The following is a 19016-nucleotide window of genomic DNA, read 5'->3' on the forward strand; positions in this document are numbered from 1 at the left end:
AGATGTCGTAGTCCCTCTGCGTCACGAGAAGCTCACCAGCAGCAGCAGCGTGTTGTTGTCTGTTGAACTTGACCCGGATGTGAAGGGAGTGACAGTTTAAAGCAGGTCAGGACAACATGGCGTGGAGAGGCTGTGTTTTCAGGCTCAATTTGAAGCAGCAAACTCTCAATAACACCACGGGAACACAAGGGTAGGTGACGCAACGTTACATTTAATAGCGTTACTATCTTTACATCTAACCACCTCAACCCTGGTGTCGGCATGCCACTGCATGTTGTGAAAATGTTTGAGAATAGCAGATCTACAAGATCACAACTCGTATAGCATCGCGTCGCATTGTGAGCTTATAGATCTGCTCTTTTAGGGCTTAATCTATTAACTTTGTTCTCCCTATTTTGACTCTTTGACTTTTTATTTGACCATGTCAGTGAAAATGTCTGATCCAAAACAAGATCCCAGACTATAGACAGTTCGACATGGTGTAGTTTCTGGTATTTTCAGAATGTGATCTAACATTGTGATAAGTTAAAGACAGAAACGAGAACTGAGATGTCTCATATGAAGCGTCTCATTAAAGTGTATGTAGAATAAGAATCATCCAGGAGAATCTGATATATTATGTCCTCACCTCTATTGTCTACACTCTACAGCCACAGTAGGCTGCGGTGCCAGCCAGTTGTTGTGTACCGGTATTTGAGTAAGGCGCTGCTGTCCTTAATGTCCTGACATGAACTATAGGATATATGAACCTAGCCCTGGTGCAGTGCTTACAGCGAGTCTCTCACTGACTCGCTGTAAGCACTGGACCAGGGTAGCCCCTTTCGGGAACTTCAGTAGCATTCAGGGTTCTGCTTGGAGGGCTATTAGCCCTCCAAGCAGAACCCAATGGTACTGAAGTTTCTGACATTTTGTTCGACCCAGTCCATGGGGTCCTGTTGCACTACTACCATGCCACCTGGTACACAGCCATTCTTAAACATAAACAACATGTTTAGCTCCTGGCCGCGCTCTGTGACGACGTTTTTCCTTGTGAGGCTTTCTGAATATGTTTAGTATAAGTACCCATACATGCCGCTGCGAATATCTCCTGTGGCGCGGAAGCCGTTAAGTATTTTTAATCTATGTTTGCCCGATTTGGAAGCTTGGATTAATCTCTTCCTTCCTTGTTTATTGACACCTCATTGTACCGCCTATCTGGCTAGCTAGTGGCGCTATAGCTATGACAGAGCAGATCAGAGGCAGGGACGTAGCCGCACAAGCCAACCGCACACCGGGAGGCGGTACAATAAACGGTAAACAAACAAGAAGAAATAAAGCGACCAAATCGGTCAAACAAAGATTAAAAATACTTAACGGCTTCCGCGCCACAGGAGATATTCGCAGCGGGATGTATAGCTACTTAAAGTTACCGAATTCAGAATAACTCAAGGAAAATAATGCCGTCACTTGGCGCAGATCCTATTTTAGAGAGAATTTCTACATCCGCGTACTGGAATTCCCATACGAAAATATAGTTCTGAACAGGGACCCAACATAAAACTCATCAAAATTTCAGAAAAGCTTTATGTAGGGTCCCGAAAGGGGCTAGAGGGCTATAGGACCAGGGCTAATATGAACCCGTGATGACTGAGCAGGTGACATTCTCCACATATAGACAGTATACTGTATAAGCCACTGCTATGTTATGATTATCTTCTAGTAGGGGGAGTTTTATAGCCTCAGAGTCAAAACTTTGGTTTATTTTTTTTGTCCAATCTGTATGAGTATTAATTGGGGTCGTTGTATTTTGTCTCCCTGCTCTTCTATTGTGACATTTAGTGCCTCACCTGGACAGTGGACACAGGATCTGACACGAAGTTTGACCTGATGGTCAAGATTCAATTTATCCCCTGAGCAAGCAATCATGTGTGGATCATCAACATTTTGAGCTGCTCAGATAATATGTAGCCTTTGTTTGCATGGAATGTTAAATTAATTGTATTAAGTGATTTCATCGCGTAAATTATTAATTGTTCACATCCCTGAATAAATTGCCCTTTCACAATCAGGGCTTGACGCTTAGCATTTTTCCAAGTAGCATGTGTGCGACTAAGTTGAAAAATCTAGTAGCACACAAATTATTTTAGGAGCACGATGAAAAGTTATGTTTTTGAGGCCTCCTATGTATACCGGTATACATAGCTTTAGTCCCCACACATCTCATGATTTGCCATTGACAATGAAAGGGGAATTCAGGTCAAATGTCCACTAAATCCTGTCCCCACACGTCTCAATATTTGCCATTGGCAATGAACGGAGAAATTTGGTCAAAATTCCACTAAATATGACGTAAATTAAACATCAAAACATTAAATGCCATTGACATTGAAAGGAAAATGTCATATGTACGATTGTACATCATATGCAAACGAGCAAATCAGCTATTAAACCAATCACAGCTAGGTATTCTGATGTACGAGATTATTCATGATGATGTATGATGATAAGAGTGTCCCTCACTACCCAGGTGTGATTTTTCTTTATAATATACTGGTAGGGACGGGCAATATGACAAAATATTATCAGGATCAATATCTTTTCAGCAATTATCAAAATATTGATATTCATCAGGATATCATTTTTATGTTTATTTTTATATAATCTATTTAACCAATTTGTTTTTATGCTGATAGACTATTTGTTTTTTATGCAGATAGATGGATAGATAGATAGATGGATTAATTCAATTCAATTCAATTATTATCTATATAGCTATCTATCTATGTTGCTCATGGATGCATGGATGGATGCTTTTCTATCATGTGATATTCGATGCAGGGCAAGATGCTCGATTATGAATTAAATTGTAACATTCTTCTTGGCTTTGACTGCTTCAGACAGAACATCTGACACACAGCTACAGTAGACTATTAATTTACTATAAGCTGGTAACTTACTCGGCTGCCTACCGTTGCTAGTTATGGTCACACAATGGATGGACCACTGATATTTATCCAGCCATGCAGGTCGGTGATTACTAATATCATTCGTGCTGTGCAACACATGCTTTTGTAAGCGACGCTGGATTGTTTTGATCGATAATAATCCGTCATGTGCGTGCGCGCGTGCACTCTTTATTTGTGCGTGCAGCTGTGCACAGTGTTTCTCCCGCGTTTGGTTAAAAGTTGGCGTTCGAACTTTACAAATAAGTTTAATATTCAACATGCCGGGGACGCTATCATGCTGCGTTCACTCTGACGCTCTGTGTGCTGCCTGTGAGGGAACAACAGACGCACAGCACATGAGCACAGAGTGCTAAAAGGGGGAGGGCCGAGGGCGGTGCGGTGGAAGCAAGGGGAACAGATCTTCAAGGGGGGAAATACAGACATTAGGTTGTCACCAGGTCGTAAAAGCCTGGGGAAAAGGCTATTTTCACGCCAGGATCTGTAGTTGGGTAATAGCCCCGGACGGACATTGTGTGAAAAATGAATATATACTATCATGGACTAGTATTTATAAAGATGTAGCCTATTTATTGAAATGCTGTTGTGTCTCTATGTCTCCAGGTGGGGACACTGTTTCCAGCAGAGATGTGGCTTCAAGAAAACAACCAAGAAGCCAGAAGTGAAGAAAGTGGAGGAGCCAGGCCCCTCCCAGACCCAGACACACTCCACCCAGGATCTGATCCACCACAAAGGGACCGCCGTCCCCCCTGTGGCCCCCCGGCCCCGTAGCTTCAACACCAGAGGCTTCGGTTCACTGGTCAAACCACTGGTCTTCACTGTAGGGGTAGGACATATCCAATACTTTGGTTTGTGCTCATCTGATTTAGAGCAGTAGTTATATTGGCCAGGGTGCATACGTTGGCTAGACATACTAACACAACACCTGCGAGGCCGGTTACAACTAACCCGTGGCCGGCTTATCACTCACCTGTGGCTCCCAAGTCCCAACATGTGTGGCAGGTTAAAACTAACCTGTGGATTCCTGTGAGGTTGGGTGTGTGTTTTGGGTAGTTTTTGGGTGGTGTCGGACTAAGGGCCGATTCATACTCCTATTTTAGAGCCGAATAAAAGTCGGTTCGGCTCTGTAGAGTCTACAATGTGACGTCATTTGAGGTTCGGGGGGGGCGGGTACCGTCCTAAAGTCGGTCGGCTCTTCGGTGCTACTGAAGATTTCTGACGAGACGAAATCATTTCGGCACTACAGCGGTGAAACAGCAGTAAAATAGGAGTATGAATCGGCCCTCATGCCTGTTAGTGTCGGGACTGAAATGTTTTGCGACAGGGGCGGCCCCCAGAAAAGAAGATTTGTGTTTAAAAACACTTTCAAGATTGGAAATAAAAATAGCAGATGTACAAGATCGCGACACGAAGTGACGCACTGTGAGCTTGTATAGTTCTATACTGTATTTAATGTATTTAATGTGTATTTAATGTGTACTGCCCAGCAGCCCTAACTCCAGGTCAGTTTACAGGGTGTTCATTCGGTGCAGCTGCCATCTGGCAGTACGAGTCGCTGAAGTCTCGGGTCCAGAGCTATTTTGACCAGTCCATGACAGACTGGCTGAACAAACGACGGCCGAGCAAGCAAGGAGACTTCCGCAAAGAGGTCAGTGAGACTCCAAACACCATGTCACCCTCGGTTTTACTTTTTACAATGATATAATGTCGTCCTGTTCCTGGGCTCACTGGCTGTTTATGTTTTAGGTCAACCAATGGTGGAATAGTTTGAGTGAAGGCCAGCGGACTGCTACTGGTAGGTCTCTGTCGGTGACTGACTTGACTGTCTGTCTGTCTGTGACGTTAACTGTCCGATGGTCCGTTAGAGGCCTCTTTAGGAGCTGCACCATAGAAATAAGTAATGTCTTGCAGAAAACAGCGACTTGAGAAAACAGGCTTGAAAGGTTCACTTCTGTGGTCTCTAACATTACACCTACTGTAGCTACAAGATAAGCATTTATTTCATATTTACATGTCGATTTCAGCTCTGACACTTATTTCAGACATGCTCTAGTATGTGAAGAGTGAAGAGTCTGCCTGTGCTATTAACTCATAAAAATAAAAATAAATAAAAAAGAAAAGCTGGATTTTGTGCGATGGCAGGCTCTCAGTCAAATCGGGTCACAAATGACATTGTCGCTTTGGCAAAAAAGAATGGATCTACATGCTGCCGTCATGTGACAGATCATAAATTAAAATGTAAGTGCTTGTCTAGTGAGACTCTTAACGTATTCTACTGTAATCGATCAACTCAGAATGAAGGACACAGTATGGTTCTGGACAATGAGAGAAAACTAGTTTTTAGATGAAAGGTTGTTCACTGAAATGTTCTTTCAGTATAGTTTTGCATATTTCATTAGTTTTTAATTGAATTAATTAGTTTAGACTGCTTTCAATTTTAGTTTAGTTCTACCCAGGTGTGGGTTTGCTAGCTTACTTTTTATTTATATATATTTCTTAATTCTTGGTTTAGTTTTAGTTTTTGATTATGATATGGTGTATTTGTCAGGGGCGATATTCAAAAACAAACTGGCACAGCCAAAATAAATATTACATAGATTCCATATCTACCCCCCCAAAAAAACATATTTTCTTTGTGTTTTTATTTATTTATTTACCGGTATTTGTATTTTTTATTATTATACACATATTGTGTACTTGCAAAAGAATAATAATTAAAAAAAATATCGATTCAATGGAAAGTATCGTTTAGGTTGTACTGTAACAATAACAACCTTGGTTGACTGTTTTTTAATGATGGAATGTATGGAATGTGTTTGCTTTGTCTCTCTCTCTCTCAGGCATCATAGCAGCCAACATTCTGGTGTCACTCTTTTGGAGAATTCCTGCCCTACAACAAACCATGTTCAGATACTTCACATCCAACCCTGCTTCTAGTCAGTACACACACACACACACACACACACACACACACACACACACACACACACACACACTAGGGCATTCATCAATCGATTTATCGATAAATTATCACGAGTCGATTCTGATTAGGATAAGTCGAAAGTTGAAAAAAAAAAGACAAAAGTTTCATATTTCATATTTATCATTTGTGCATCACTGCGTGTGTAGTGTACAGAATTCAAACTGTAGCATTGATTATTGTCACGGACAGAAGTCATTCTTTCCCTTTGCATATGCACCGGAGTGCACTCGCCTATTAGGTTGCATTGCATTCCTAATGCGCCCTTAATTAAAAACCAAATGCAGCTGTGTATGTGGCTCTCAGCACGCGGTGTCCCACTATTGACTGGCTGAATTTGGAGTTTGAACTGCGCTGTGTCAGAGAAGTAACAGATAGAAGCACGCAAACGTTACCCCCAAACGATATCCCCCTCACCTCCGTGCTGGAAATATAACGTCTGGGTTTCCGAGGCTACATCCGTGCTGACGCAATGACTGTCCTGTTTCTGGTTAAGCTTTACGCACATGAACCTCTCCGTCTCCGGTCAGTGCTGGTTGTTGTTTATTTGCATGGCTCAGAAAATAAGTAACAAACTAACATGAGAACGTTATCGAGTTGGAGGAGGAGGAGGAGGAGGAGGAGGAGAATAATAATGTTATACAGTATCTCTTATTGTGTTCTCGGGCCGCTGTGCTGCGCTGCTGCTGCGCTGTGTGCCAATACCACTACTTTACCTGGATAACATCATCTTTTAATTTTGACATGATTCACATGAAATAATAATCCTGTACCGGCACCGCGTGTAGCGTTTGGTTTCATTAACGCGATCGTGACAAAATAGCCTACTCTGCTGCTGCCAAAGATACCAAAGATTGGACAGTACTACGCAACATGGAAGTAACACTGACTCGAAGCCGTTTATATAAATCAGTCAGTGAAGACAACTTTTCACCGCCGTTTGGTCCCCGTCGTCCGTCCGCCCCCCCACCCACAGGATCATATAAAGGCAGCCTGAAAGGCAAGCATTTGCATTCCAATGGGTGATTGAGCGTCGCGCTATACGCGCAACGGCCATCAGGTCTGGTGTTTGTCCTCTTTTCTCAGTGTTTTCAAATGGATTTTTAAACGACGCAAAACTTGGAATTCCCCTCTCGCGTACCAGTGGCACGTGTCCCGCGGACCGGCACCGGTGTTTGGGAACCTCTGATATAGATGATACATGCACTGTGTCATATTGGAGAGGCCACTGACTGAATGCGCAGCACCCGCCCCTGTTAAGACCCCCCGATACAACTTCGACTTTGCTGTCTGACAAGTCGACTTGGAAAAATCTCAAGTCGTTAATGCCCTAACACACACACACACACGCATTCATCATTAACACGTTTTGTTTAATGTGTGTGTGTGTGTTACAGAGAAGGTGTGCAGTCCCATGGTGCTGTCAGCATTCAGTCACCACAGTGTGTTCCACCTGGCTGCTAACATGTATGTTCTGTGGAGCTTCTCCAACACTGCGGTCACCATGCTGGGCAGAGAGCAGTTCCTGGCTGTCTACATGTCTGCAGGTACACTTTACAATGTCGCCTTTAATACCTGAGACCAGGTTCTATTCTACAAAATGTCTTCTAAATCATGACAGTTTTCTGAAAAACCTATGTTTCTCTCAAACTATTTCATGTCAAGGACCCCCAAAATTATATGTATTCGGCCGCCGACCCCTATCTGAAAATAATATGTTGTTTCAGGGGCACCCCCCCCCCCACACACACACACACACCCAGAAGCAAACATTTGAGTTAAAAACTTTCGCTGTGAAAGAATTCTGTATATATTTGAGGATTTGCTCCACATTTTCTCTATTTAAAAAAAATGGCAAAAATGAAAGTAATGGTGGTTAAAAGCTAAGGTGACGTGGATGTGTCCTCAGGTCTAAATGGGTTAGCAGAAGCTCTCATCTTATCCAGAAGCACTTGCATTAAACAGCAAGGCACACTCTGGGACCGCAGTCACAGTCCTACACAGAGATGAATGCATGTCCTCCACAGACCAGCGGACAGAGGGATACACTGCACACACCGCTGGGTCATATGACAGACAGACAGACAGACACCAAGTTTCATTTTGGAGTTAGCTGGTTTCTGCCGGACAGCGGCGATATTTATGTTCCATTCATTATTTTCTATTGTCATCAGGTGTGATCTCTTCGTTTGCCAGCTACATGAGTAAAACAGCGACAGGGAGGTTTGGTCCTTCACTAGGAGCGGTGAGTACACACAATACTACACCTGGTACACATACTAGACCTGTTACCCTGGACACACACCTGGTACACATACACCTGTTACCCTGGACACACACCTGGTACACATACTTGGTGCACACTTGGTACAGACAGCTGGTAATTAACATGTGTGCGTGCGTGTGTGCGTGCATGGCTGTGTGTGCGTGCAGTCAGGAGCCATCATGACCATCCTGGCTGCTGTTTGTACCAAGATGCCAGAATCCAAACTGGCTCTGATCTTCTTGCCTGACTTCACCTTCTCTGCTGGAAACGTTAGTACTCTGACTGTCTGTCTGTCTGACTGTCTGTCAGTAAGAAACAAACAAATGCGAATTAATTCATTCTGCTATTATGCCCTACCACCGGCCATCAAAACGTGTGACTCCCCACTCCTACCCGCCCTCAAAACCGCCATGTCTGCAATTTGCAACTGGGCCTAGACAAGTCTTCTAGCGTGCCAAAAGAACCCCCCTTTTTATATTTTCTGTAAATATACTTTTAGCTCCTATATGATTTTTTGTATAGTATTGTCTTGATATGTCTTGAATTGAATACACAGGACCACAGTGGAAACAAGTGCTCAGGGCTTTTTTTGTTATCCTTTTTGCATTATTGTATAACTGTTCCTCTGTAAGTTTTGCAAACTGTAGTGTGTGTGTGTGTGTGTGTGTGTGTGTGTGTGTGTGTGTTCGTTCTCTCCTCCAGGCTCTGAAGGTCATGATGGCCGTTGATACAGTAGGCGTGGTGTTGGGCTGGAGGTTCTTTGATCACGCTGCTCATCTAGGAGGAGCGCTGTTTGGCATGTAAGAAACACGTTTGTATTATTATTCTTGTGAGGACACCAACATTTTCGGATGGCAATTTTATGACTGGCATTTTGTTCAAATGTTTTGCTATTTTTAAGTCGAACCCTAAAGCTGAAAATCTACAAGCTCACACTGTGTCGTGCTGCTAGACACTTTGTGAGATTTTAGAGCAGCTTTTTTGTGCCTGTCACCGACACACAACTATGTATACTGTAAGGGAGACATAGCCCTAATCCCAACCCTAATCATCTTTTTGTTAACAACCACTTATCTTGTGAAAACCAGGAAAAGTGTCCTCACACTGTCTATTTCTCAAATTCTACTAATACTTTTGGACTAGACATATCATGAGTATTATAGCAAATGAATACACACACACACTCACAGAAGACATTCTAGGTGACGTGTATTTAATGTGTGTCTGTGTGTGTGTGTGTGTGTGTGTGTGTCTCTCTAGTTGGTACATTATGTATGGTCATGAGTTGATCTGGAAGAACCGGGAGCCGTTCGTCAAGCTCTGGCATGACCTGCGAACACGGGGGTCAGGGGGCGGGGCCAACTGAGGACCAACCCATCTAGAGACATTTGACCTCCGGCTCTACCAGCACTGATGCCGTACTTGACGAGAAAAGGACCAAGAAGGAGAGTGATGTCCTTAGCTACAATGGCGTCGAGGGAAGACCAGTACTTGGCTATGATGTCATCAAAAGGTGACCCATTCTTGGAGGGATGTTATGACTCAGCGTATTTATAAATGAGTGTTTTTGTTCTTTTTATCTGGAGCCACACCATGAAGGATAACGTGGACAGCAGGGTGTTTAACCTCAGCATATCAAAGTATAGGAATGGTTTGTCTGCACACAAGCTTCAGGTCTGGCTTCACACATACAGTACAGTCACATTCACACAACATTAGTTTAAAGGAAAAAATTGGCAGATGTTGAACCGAAAACAATGACCTTGTTCTGATGTGAGATCATAAATGATATAGGATGGGAAATGATGTCCTATATGTCTAACCTGTGTGCGTCTGTGACGTCAAACACATGGTTTCCTATTCCCAATAACGCCAGATGAATTTCACAGGAGAAGTTATACAGGCTTGTTGTTCTCTTCACATTATGAACAGGATTCGGGGGGGAAATCTGAAGATTCCCCTTCATTCGGAGACTGCACAAATGGAACCAAATGGACCTTTTAAGCCCGGCTTACCTAGCCTGGCTAATAAGCCAGACCGAATTGAGTCTGGTTTATTAGCCAGGCTACGGGTGGTTACCCATCTCTGCATCAGAGTCAACGCATCTGAAACACGTGCCGATGCATCCATTTCCCATGTTGTCTTTTGCAGTGCAGGAGAGGAGTGCTGGTGTTTTCTGGTGTGTAGTTTGACTCAAAGTCGGGAGTTCTTGACTCGCAAAAAACTACACGTGAAATGGCTGCCAGTGGGGGTCAACGCGCGGAGATTCTGTATTGAACCCGATGCTTCGAACGCATCGGACTTGACAAGCGTCAGTGCCTCTACAACGCACCGCAGCGGGAGGCTCCACTCTTTTCTCCTTCCTATTAGAGGTGAACAGGGAAGCGTCTAACGCAGATGTGAGACCAGAGCTTGGCGGATTCATTTGAATTAAATGAAGGGGACAGGACAGATTACATCCACGTTTGTCTGCTGAAATGCAGAATGTAACGATGAATTATCAAACGTATAACACTTTCACATACAAATCTAATTGTAACCAGTGTGGTGCTCATTACTCCAAAAAGTAGTAAATGACTGATCAGGGCTAGGAAATGAACACAGTGCTCCTCTTATCATCGTACATCACCATGACTAACATGTCGATTTGCTCGTCCACATTATGATGTACAGTACATTCTCACACATGCACCCAAAGCTCTGTCCAGTGCAACTAAAATGTGCATTGGTTGCACCTAACATTCAGCAGGTCGGTATTGTGTGGGTCCACCTAAATGATTTGGGTTATGCACCTACAGTATATGAAAAAGTTAGGCGTACCATTTCAACCAACTTAAGACGCTAGTCTGGAGCCCTGCATCTTGTTCATTTTCATACTTTGTATTACTTGGGTAGGGGAGTGCGTTAGATTGTGTGTGCTGTTGCCTGTCTGACTGATTCTAAATCCTATTAACCCGCCATTGCAAGGTGCGTGACATTTTTATTTGGTACAGAGACAAGAATACAGTCTCTTGTTAAAGTACTGGCCAGAGACTGATGAGATTCTGATGAGAACGGGTCCACTTGGTTCCATTTGTACTAGTTTCCAGGGCTTAAAGTTCTCAGTCCTGGGACGGATTTCAGTCCTGAGGATTTCATAGCGGTTATTTAATGATTTTAGTGATGGTTTACTAGGAGGGATCCCAAATAGTAGTCTCTCGAGACTGTTGACTCGCATCAACTAAAGGAGAAGAGGGCGCTGTTTCTCCTTTATTTGCTGATGGGTTCTCGAATTGATGAGCAAGTAACCTGGGACTCACTGAATCAGGGTCTTCTGTGTGGGCTGAGGATTTATTGCACTTATGAGGGTGAATCACTTGTCAACCAGTAGGTGTCCTACTTGACCATAGAATTTAAATGTCTCAATTGATGATCTGCACATGGCTGCCATCTTGCCGCAAAGGTAGGCCTACTACCTACCGAAAACTACCTATTTTCTATCAATTACACACCCCATGAAGAGTTTTCGTCACTGCTAAGGCAGTCCAACGTGCTTCAGCCAGTTGTGGATAGAAGTGCTCGGTCGGACAAATTGAATATATCGATATATATATACCAAAGTAACTTTAGCCTAATGTGGACATTGATGCACATGCATCATACTGTATAATGCACACAGGAAGCAAGCATCATATACTTCATGTTTCAAAATCTTCTAAAGTGGACAAATAATATATTTTGGACGCCCCTACATGGCAGAAGAAGTATTTGACATGTAAATGTTCAGCCCAATTTCTTTTCTTTTTTTGTTTTTGAAGCATAATGCAATCGTATTTCTCCAGAGCGGAGAAGTTTGTCTTTGTTATGCATTGATTTTGTTACGTTTGTCGTCATCACTTTCAACACGTTTTCCAAATTCTTTTCAGCTGAAAGATGAGAGCTGTTTGTAAAGTTTAATATAGAGCTAATGTAAAGTATGTTTCTTATTTGAACCAAATAAAAGCCTAATGTAAAGCCACTGCTCTACTGACTCATACTATGTATGATACATGGATATCACTGGTTCTCAATGTGGAGTCTTTTGAGTGGATTCTAATACAATACAACCAAAAAATAAAGCAAACAAGGTCAGGAACAGCTGGAGAAGGAGCATTGAGACAGAAATGGCAGAGAGTGGGCTCAACTGGGGAGATCTCGAAAGAACGGCTAAAAGCCGAGTGAAATGGAGGACATTTGTCAACGGCACCTATGCACCCTAGAGGAGCAAAGGGCTTAAGTCCAAGTAGTACAACCACAGTCTTCTACTGTTGGTCACTGGGAGCTGACCAGTACAACCACAATTCCCTTTATTTTTCATTTTAACATGTTGCTCTCACAATGTTCCTAAACTCCATAATGCTTACTTGGGGAGGGACAGCTGTACGTGTGCATCGTGTACCAATCCTCACGTAATGCACACTCCCCTGCCTTCTCCAAGGTCGTGACGTTTGCTACATCTATCAATGGACCAGTTTGCTACATCTGCTACATCTATCAATGCTAGATGTAGCAGATGTCAATTGCTACATCTATCAATGGACCAGTCAAGCTCTGGTTTCGGCCGGTGCTTGAATGTCTCATTGCCCAGTTGTTGCCCAGTATCTCAGAACTTGTCATGTTAGGACACACCCCCTTTGCTGATATATTTTTTGGTCTTCATATACTCAATGAATTATTTTTCATGTTGTCCCAACCACGCCTTGAGAGAACATAATTTGTATACATCTTAATTCTGGAATAAATTTGCCATCAGACCAGACTTTTCCTACAGTGCTTTTAATTTCTCATCTTGTGCTTAAAAAATCCTCAGTGTTGGTGAAGATTTTCTACACCGTGCAAAACGGACCTGCGTATCTGGATTTTCCCCCCTTTTTTTATTGGATGATAAGAGGGCCCCCTCACTTCACACAGTTGTGATTTTCTTTTCTTTTTTAACAAAACGCCTGCGGTCCGCGAGGCTATGTAGAACCTGTGATGTCATTTCTGCATGACATCTATGACATATGACTCCATATTTAAGCAAGATACTACAGACACATCCACCTCATTGGTTGTGGCTTTCCCCCAGTCTTTCTAACTTTGGGTGCTCTCTACAGAGAGGGGGATGGATAGTGCCAATGCCATACACATTGCCATGCCGGATGATCTTGGCACCAACGACACAGCCGTGGAGCTGGCCAAACAGCCGTCTGGCTCCACTGTGAGCTTTCACAATATCCAGTACAAAGTGGTGCTCAAGTCCGGCTTCCCCTGCAAGAAGACCACAACCAGGAAAGTACTGGTGGACCTCAATGGAATCATGAGACCTGGTCTGCACGCAATTCTTGGACCGACAGGGAGTGGAAAGTCCTCTTTCCTGGATATTCTCGCGGCAAGGAAGGACCCGGCAGGTCTCTCCGGGGAGGTTCTCGTAGACGGAGCTCCACAGGCGGCGCTCAACTTCAAGTGTCTCTCGGGCTACGTGGTTCAAGACGATGTGGTGATGGGCACACTAACGGTGCGGGAGAACCTCAGTTTCTCTGCGGCGCTGCGCCTCCCGAGCTCTGTGCCTCATGGGGAGAAGGAGGCTCGCGTGAATCACCTGATCAGAGAGCTGGGACTCACCAAGGTGGCCGACTCCAAGGTGGGCACACCGCTGATCCGGGGGATCTCGGGCGGGGAGAGGAAGAGGACTAGCATTGGCATGGAGCTCATCACTGACCCCTCTGTTCTCTTTCTGGACGAACCCACCACAGGCCTGGACGCCAGCACCGCCAACTCTGTCCTGTTACTGCTGAAAAAGATAGCTAGTCATGGACGAACCATCATCATGACCATCCACCAACCACGCTATTCCATCTACAGACTTTTCGACAGCCTGACCTTGCTGGTTAGTGGCCAAATGGTCTACCATGGGCCTGCACTAAATGCTCTGGACTACTTCACCAATATCGGCTATGCCTGTGAACCTCACAATAACCCAGCAGACTTCTTTCTAGATGTCATCAATGGAGACTCTACTGGCACTGCTATCTCCAAAACGCAGGGCTCTGAAGAACTGGGCTTAGTTAAGGAGTCGAGCAGCCCCGCACAGAACATTGAAGAGTGCCTGGTGGAGCAGTACAGGAACAGTTGCTACTTTAGGGATACGCAGGCCGAGCTGGAGCGCATCAACCAGTGTAAACAGTCCATCAACCCAACAATGTCCCGCATCGTACCCTACACCACCTCCTTCTTTCACCAGCTCCACTGGGTGCTCAAGAGAACCATAAAGGATCTTGTGCGGAATCCACAGGTTGCAGTGGCCCAGCTTGTAGTGAACATTTTCCTGGCTCTCGTTGTGGGTGCTATTTTCTTCAACGTGAAAGATGACCAGAGTGGGATCCAGAACAGGATGGGTGTCCTCTTCTTCATCTCCACCTTCCAGTGTTTCAACACTGTGACGGCAGCTGAACTCTTTATCACTGGGCGGAAGCTCTTCGTGCATGAATACATCAGTGGCTACTACAGAGTGTCTGTTTACTTCCTGTCTAGGATCCTGGCTGACGTCATCACTTTGCGCACCTTCCCCACCTTCATCTTCTGTTGCATCGTCTACTATATGATTGGTCTGAAAGCCACAGCTTCCGCCTTTATCATCTTCACACTGACAGTGATGGGGGTGGGGTACACTGCCGCAGCCATGACCATGGCCATGTCAGCAGACCTGAGTGTGATCACACTAGCAAACATTTTGATTATGATCACCTTCGCCTTCATGATGATCTTTTCTGGTCTGCTGGTGCACCTCCCCAGTGTCGAGCCGTGGCTGGCCTGGGCAAAGTACATCAGTATTCCTCGCTATGGTCTGGCTGCCCTCAAGATCAACGAGTTTGTGGGTTTGAAGTTCTGTGAGGACCTTGTGATGCCCAACGCCACCATGTCGCCTGACACCACCAACAGCAGTGTGAGCCTAGCTGGCCTAATATGCACAGGGGAACAGTACCTGGACTATCTAGGAGTTGAATACACCACATGGGATCTGTTGGCGAATCATGTGGCTCTGATTGTCATGGCTGGCATCTTCCTCGTGATTGCCTACCTGAAATTACGTTTCATCAAGAAGTTTACGTAAGATGGCTCCCTTGTTCAGAAACGATGAATATTGTATACAAATAGATAGATATTCTGCCACTTGAGTGTTCTCTTCCCACCTATCTGGCCCGCTTAACACATCAGCTGCCATGTTCTTTTTGAGAGGCGCTAGCCCCACCTCTTATGTACAGCTTTGTGTGTCTGTGTACCACAGAATGTGATTTTGATTGGCTGAGCACGGAGTGTGATTTATGATGACGTATGATGATAAGAGCGCCCCTCACTTCACAGTGGGGTGAAGTGATTTTTTTAACTATAGGACTCAGAAGTGGTCACTTTTTTGATTAAATCAGATAACACCGGATATCACCCTGTAAAACATTGTAAGCTTGTAGATCAGTGCCTTTTTTGCCAATTCTACGCCAAAATTGCTCACCTGGCATTGTGGACTAATATAGTCCTCGTGAGGCACTGCGCTCTATGAATTGCAGTAGAAGACAGACATGACTTCAAGATATTTAATGATAACTTTGTTATCCATTCCATAGAACCATAGAATCATGCCAACTGTACCTTCATTGAGAAGGTGACATTAACATGTATGTATGTATTGTCCTTAATAAACACTGTCCCTTCCAATGTCTATGTATTTGATGTATTGACCTTACGTATTATTCTTGCTTAGTGCTTACTGTATGTCGCTCTGGATTAAGAGCACCTGCTAAATGACCACTGGGAAGCTCACTGCCTGGACTATATGACATCCATCAGATTTTGGGTTTTCTGTGACCTGTGACATCCAGTGTTTTTTGGAGTGATGTTTTACATATGTTTTTGAGGGGCATAATGTCCAGCATATGTCCAGCTGTGGACAAAAGTGAGGATGCAAATTGTGATTGGCCAGAATGAGATGATGTATGATGATAAGAGCGCCCCTCACTTCACAGTGTGATCTTTATAGCCCTGTCAGACGGTAGCATGTGGACTTTGTCCGTCTTTGTATCTGATGTGTGCCGGTTGACCATTAACCAGCTGTAAAAACCACCAGCAGCACTTTATTGTTCCGTAACAGGAAACATACTTGAGCTCTCTCTGAACTCAAACCACATCAACAATGATCTGAGTTTCATTTGTGGGATGAACATTTAGAACACACTGAACCACTATTAACCACATGACTCCTAGCGTCCCTATTAAGACTTTCTGAGGCGAACATTTGGCAAAAATAACAGATCTACAATCTCCTGTGAGCTTAATAGACGAGATTTGGTGTACAGGGGGAACATAATTGGGTGAGGCCCTGCAGGGGACTCCAGTAAATGAAGATAGTTAGATAGTAGTTACATAAAATGTCACGGTTGAAGACTAAAGTGTATCAATCAAAATGATGAGCCATCATCAATGAATCTCAGCAGTCTACTCCAATTTTAAAGTTTCATCATTCAGATACTTACTGTAGCTATATAGCTTTGTATGGAAGAGTTGCTTTTCTGTAATATTTACAGAAACTGTGTTATATCAGACAGATCTCTGACAGAAGTAAATTTCTACCATGTGATAGAAATGATCTAAAGGGGTTCTTGAGGGGTTCCCCGGAAAAAGGTGTTCATATACGGTACCATCAAAATCTGTTTAACCACTTTTTAACAACATTTTAACAACACAAATCTTTTATGGGGGTACCTGGTGCAAAATGTTATTTTCTGGCTAAATACGGATAAGGTTTGAAGAGCACTGAGACAGAAAGCATTTCCCGCTGTTTGCCTGTATAGGACAGTATTGATTGTAGAACAGTGATACTGATCGACTGCTTGGAAACAAACATCTCTCTGTAGTTGGAGTGTAAAGTCCAGTAAGTGGTCCTTGTCCCACACACACATCAGGACACATTATTTTTCAATCACCACATATTGTCCAGATAAAGGCGTCATTTCCCATTAGACCAGGGAGTTAAATACTACATAACCCATTTAGGCCTGACCTCAGAATTAAAAAAAATCTTCTAAATCCTCCAGTTTTCTGAAATAAATATTTTCTTAATTTTTCAAAAATAGCAGAGCTACAAGCTCGTAGCACGCCACTCGGTGGCGCGCTATGAGCTTGTAGATCTGCTATTTTTCAATAGCTAAATTATAACATTTTATTTTATAAACAACGTTTAAAACACCAAAAGGGGTTCCCGCCCAAAATGGGTTTTAACAGTGGTGGAAAGTAACTAAGCACATTTACTTAAAGTACCATACTTAAGTACAATTTTGAGGTAGGCTTTACTTGAATACTTACAATTTCCAGTACGTTTACTTTTACTCCACTACATCTCACATCTCAGAGGCAAATATTATACTTTTATTCCACTACAGGTTAAAAAGTATCTTGCCACTAAAAACGAATTGTATCATGGTTAAAAGATAAAAACAAGTTTTAAAATTAATTCATGAAGACGTAGGTATATTCATTCTTTATTGGATGATGTACGACGACAAGAGCGCCCCTCACTTCACACACGTGTGATTTTTAAATATAGGCCTAAATATGAACATGTGGATCTGTATCCACATGTTCATATTCAGGCCTATATTTAAAAACAACAAGTATAGTGATGCCTAACAGGTGTGACTCAAGGTGGTGTGACATCATCAAGTGTGACATCATCCTCAGTTTCATCACAGCTTCCTGGATGTTAATTCTTTCCTCCTAACATCTGATAATGAACAGTTTTTATGACTTTATGTTGTATCCATGCTGCCAGTATAGGCCACAGAATACCAGTACTATTTTGTCATGTGTTTTATACTTTGTGAAATAACTTTAAGTCATGGACGACTGACGTCATTGATTACTGATCTCATAGATGACTTTCAGCTAAAATAGGTGAACAATCAAAGTAGAATTGACGTTTTCATCTGCCAGCATCACGCGCTGATACTGCTTTTATAACACGCTGAAATCCCTTTTCAACCCTGAACATTTTGACGTGACAGATCTCACAGTGGCTCCCTGTACGTATGTCAGAGAGTTTTGTCATTCCCCAGAGTTCGTTGACCCCCCCCCCGAATACCCCCCTCACAGAGTCAGTTTCACAGGAACCAACAGAGACACACATCTCTAATTCGGAAACCCAGTTCAGAGGAACGTAAAAACAAAAAAAACTAGGCGATAAGGAGGAGAACACATTAGAAAACACAAATTGCAGAAATTCAGCTTCAAAGAAGGCTGGTCCAGGAACGTTTGGTAAGATCTGCTATATGTTCAATGCTCCTAAAAAAAATATCACTCATCTGAGCAGATTTGTATTATTATTATTCTGTGATTTAACACTTAACCACTTTCACCTTGGCATAACTATAATGGGCATTTTCTCCCCAAAAATGTTGAATATTTCTGAAACTTTTAAAAACATAAAGTTAGCAAAAACAGAGAAATTAGCAGATCTGCAAGCTCACCACATGTCACATGAAATTATAGATCTGACATTTTTGTTAGTTGTTGGACAAAAAAGTAGGGCTTGAGTGCTTACATGTAATATTCCTTATCGTGTTTGAACCCCTCTATATAATTAACTCCCTATGCCTCATTATGATCTAGTGTCCAAGATCTGAATTTGTGTTGTTTACTTTAGTTTGTGTGCAGTGGCAGTGTTCAGTCTCGACAGGAACAAAAACAGACCACATGAGTTTTTACTCATTTACAATTTCCTCGCAGTTTTTACAATTTCCTCACAGCCCAAAACAAACAAATGTAAAATGTTGAACAATTT

At 43.1% G+C, this 19016-nt stretch overlaps 3 protein-coding genes across 5 annotated transcripts in view; 2 read left to right on the top strand and 1 right to left on the bottom strand.

Annotated features, from left to right (window-relative positions):
* LOC310864845 (fibroblast growth factor 12-like) overlaps window positions 1-6372 on the bottom strand; it is a 118354-nt gene extending 111982 nt beyond the window's left edge. For all 3 annotated transcript variants that reach the window (XR_014569765.1, XR_014569766.1, XM_083773642.1), the window contains exon 1: window positions 6360-6372. The gene's annotated coding sequence lies outside the window, so the exon portion shown is untranslated. The remainder of the gene's footprint in view (window positions 1-6359) is intronic.
* LOC310864844 (presenilin-associated rhomboid-like protein, mitochondrial) lies at window positions 97-10198 on the top strand. Its single transcript, XM_083773641.1, has 10 exons — window positions 97-190; window positions 3546-3768; window positions 4450-4590; window positions 4689-4737; window positions 5783-5878; window positions 7320-7469; window positions 8097-8167; window positions 8356-8457; window positions 8891-8988; window positions 9449-10198. Exons 1-10 carry the CDS (start codon window positions 117-119, stop codon window positions 9552-9554), a joined length of 1110 nt encoding a protein of 369 aa, XP_083629767.1. The 5' UTR covers window positions 97-116; the 3' UTR covers window positions 9555-10198.
* A 3089-nt stretch (window positions 10199-13287) lies between these two features.
* LOC310864329 (broad substrate specificity ATP-binding cassette transporter ABCG2-like) lies at window positions 13288-15607 on the top strand. The gene has a single exon (XM_083772975.1). It carries the CDS (start codon window positions 13311-13313, stop codon window positions 15297-15299), a length of 1989 nt encoding a protein of 662 aa, XP_083629101.1. The 5' UTR covers window positions 13288-13310; the 3' UTR covers window positions 15300-15607.
* The last annotated feature ends 3409 nt before the right edge of the window (window positions 15608-19016 follow it).

Source organism: Protomyctophum parallelum (genome assembly GCF_964188405.1).
Source record: "Protomyctophum parallelum genome assembly, chromosome: 9".
Lineage (NCBI taxonomy): Eukaryota > Metazoa > Chordata > Actinopteri > Myctophiformes > Myctophidae > Protomyctophum > Protomyctophum parallelum.

Excerpts from the sequence above, each read along its gene's own strand:
- LOC310864844 (XM_083773641.1), top strand. The coding sequence starts at position 117 with ATGGCGTGGAGAGGCTGTGTTTTCAGGCTCAATTTGAAGCAGCAAACT. Across the intron at positions 8,168-8,355 it reads TTGGTCCTTCACTAGGAGCG|TCAGGAGCCATCATGACCAT; the intron begins GTGAGTACACAC and ends GTGTGCGTGCAG. Across the intron at positions 8,989-9,448 it reads GGAGGAGCGCTGTTTGGCAT|TTGGTACATTATGTATGGTC; the intron begins GTAAGAAACACG and ends GTGTCTCTCTAG.
- LOC310864329 (XM_083772975.1), top strand. The coding sequence starts at position 13,311 with ATGGATAGTGCCAATGCCATACACATTGCCATGCCGGATGATCTTGGC.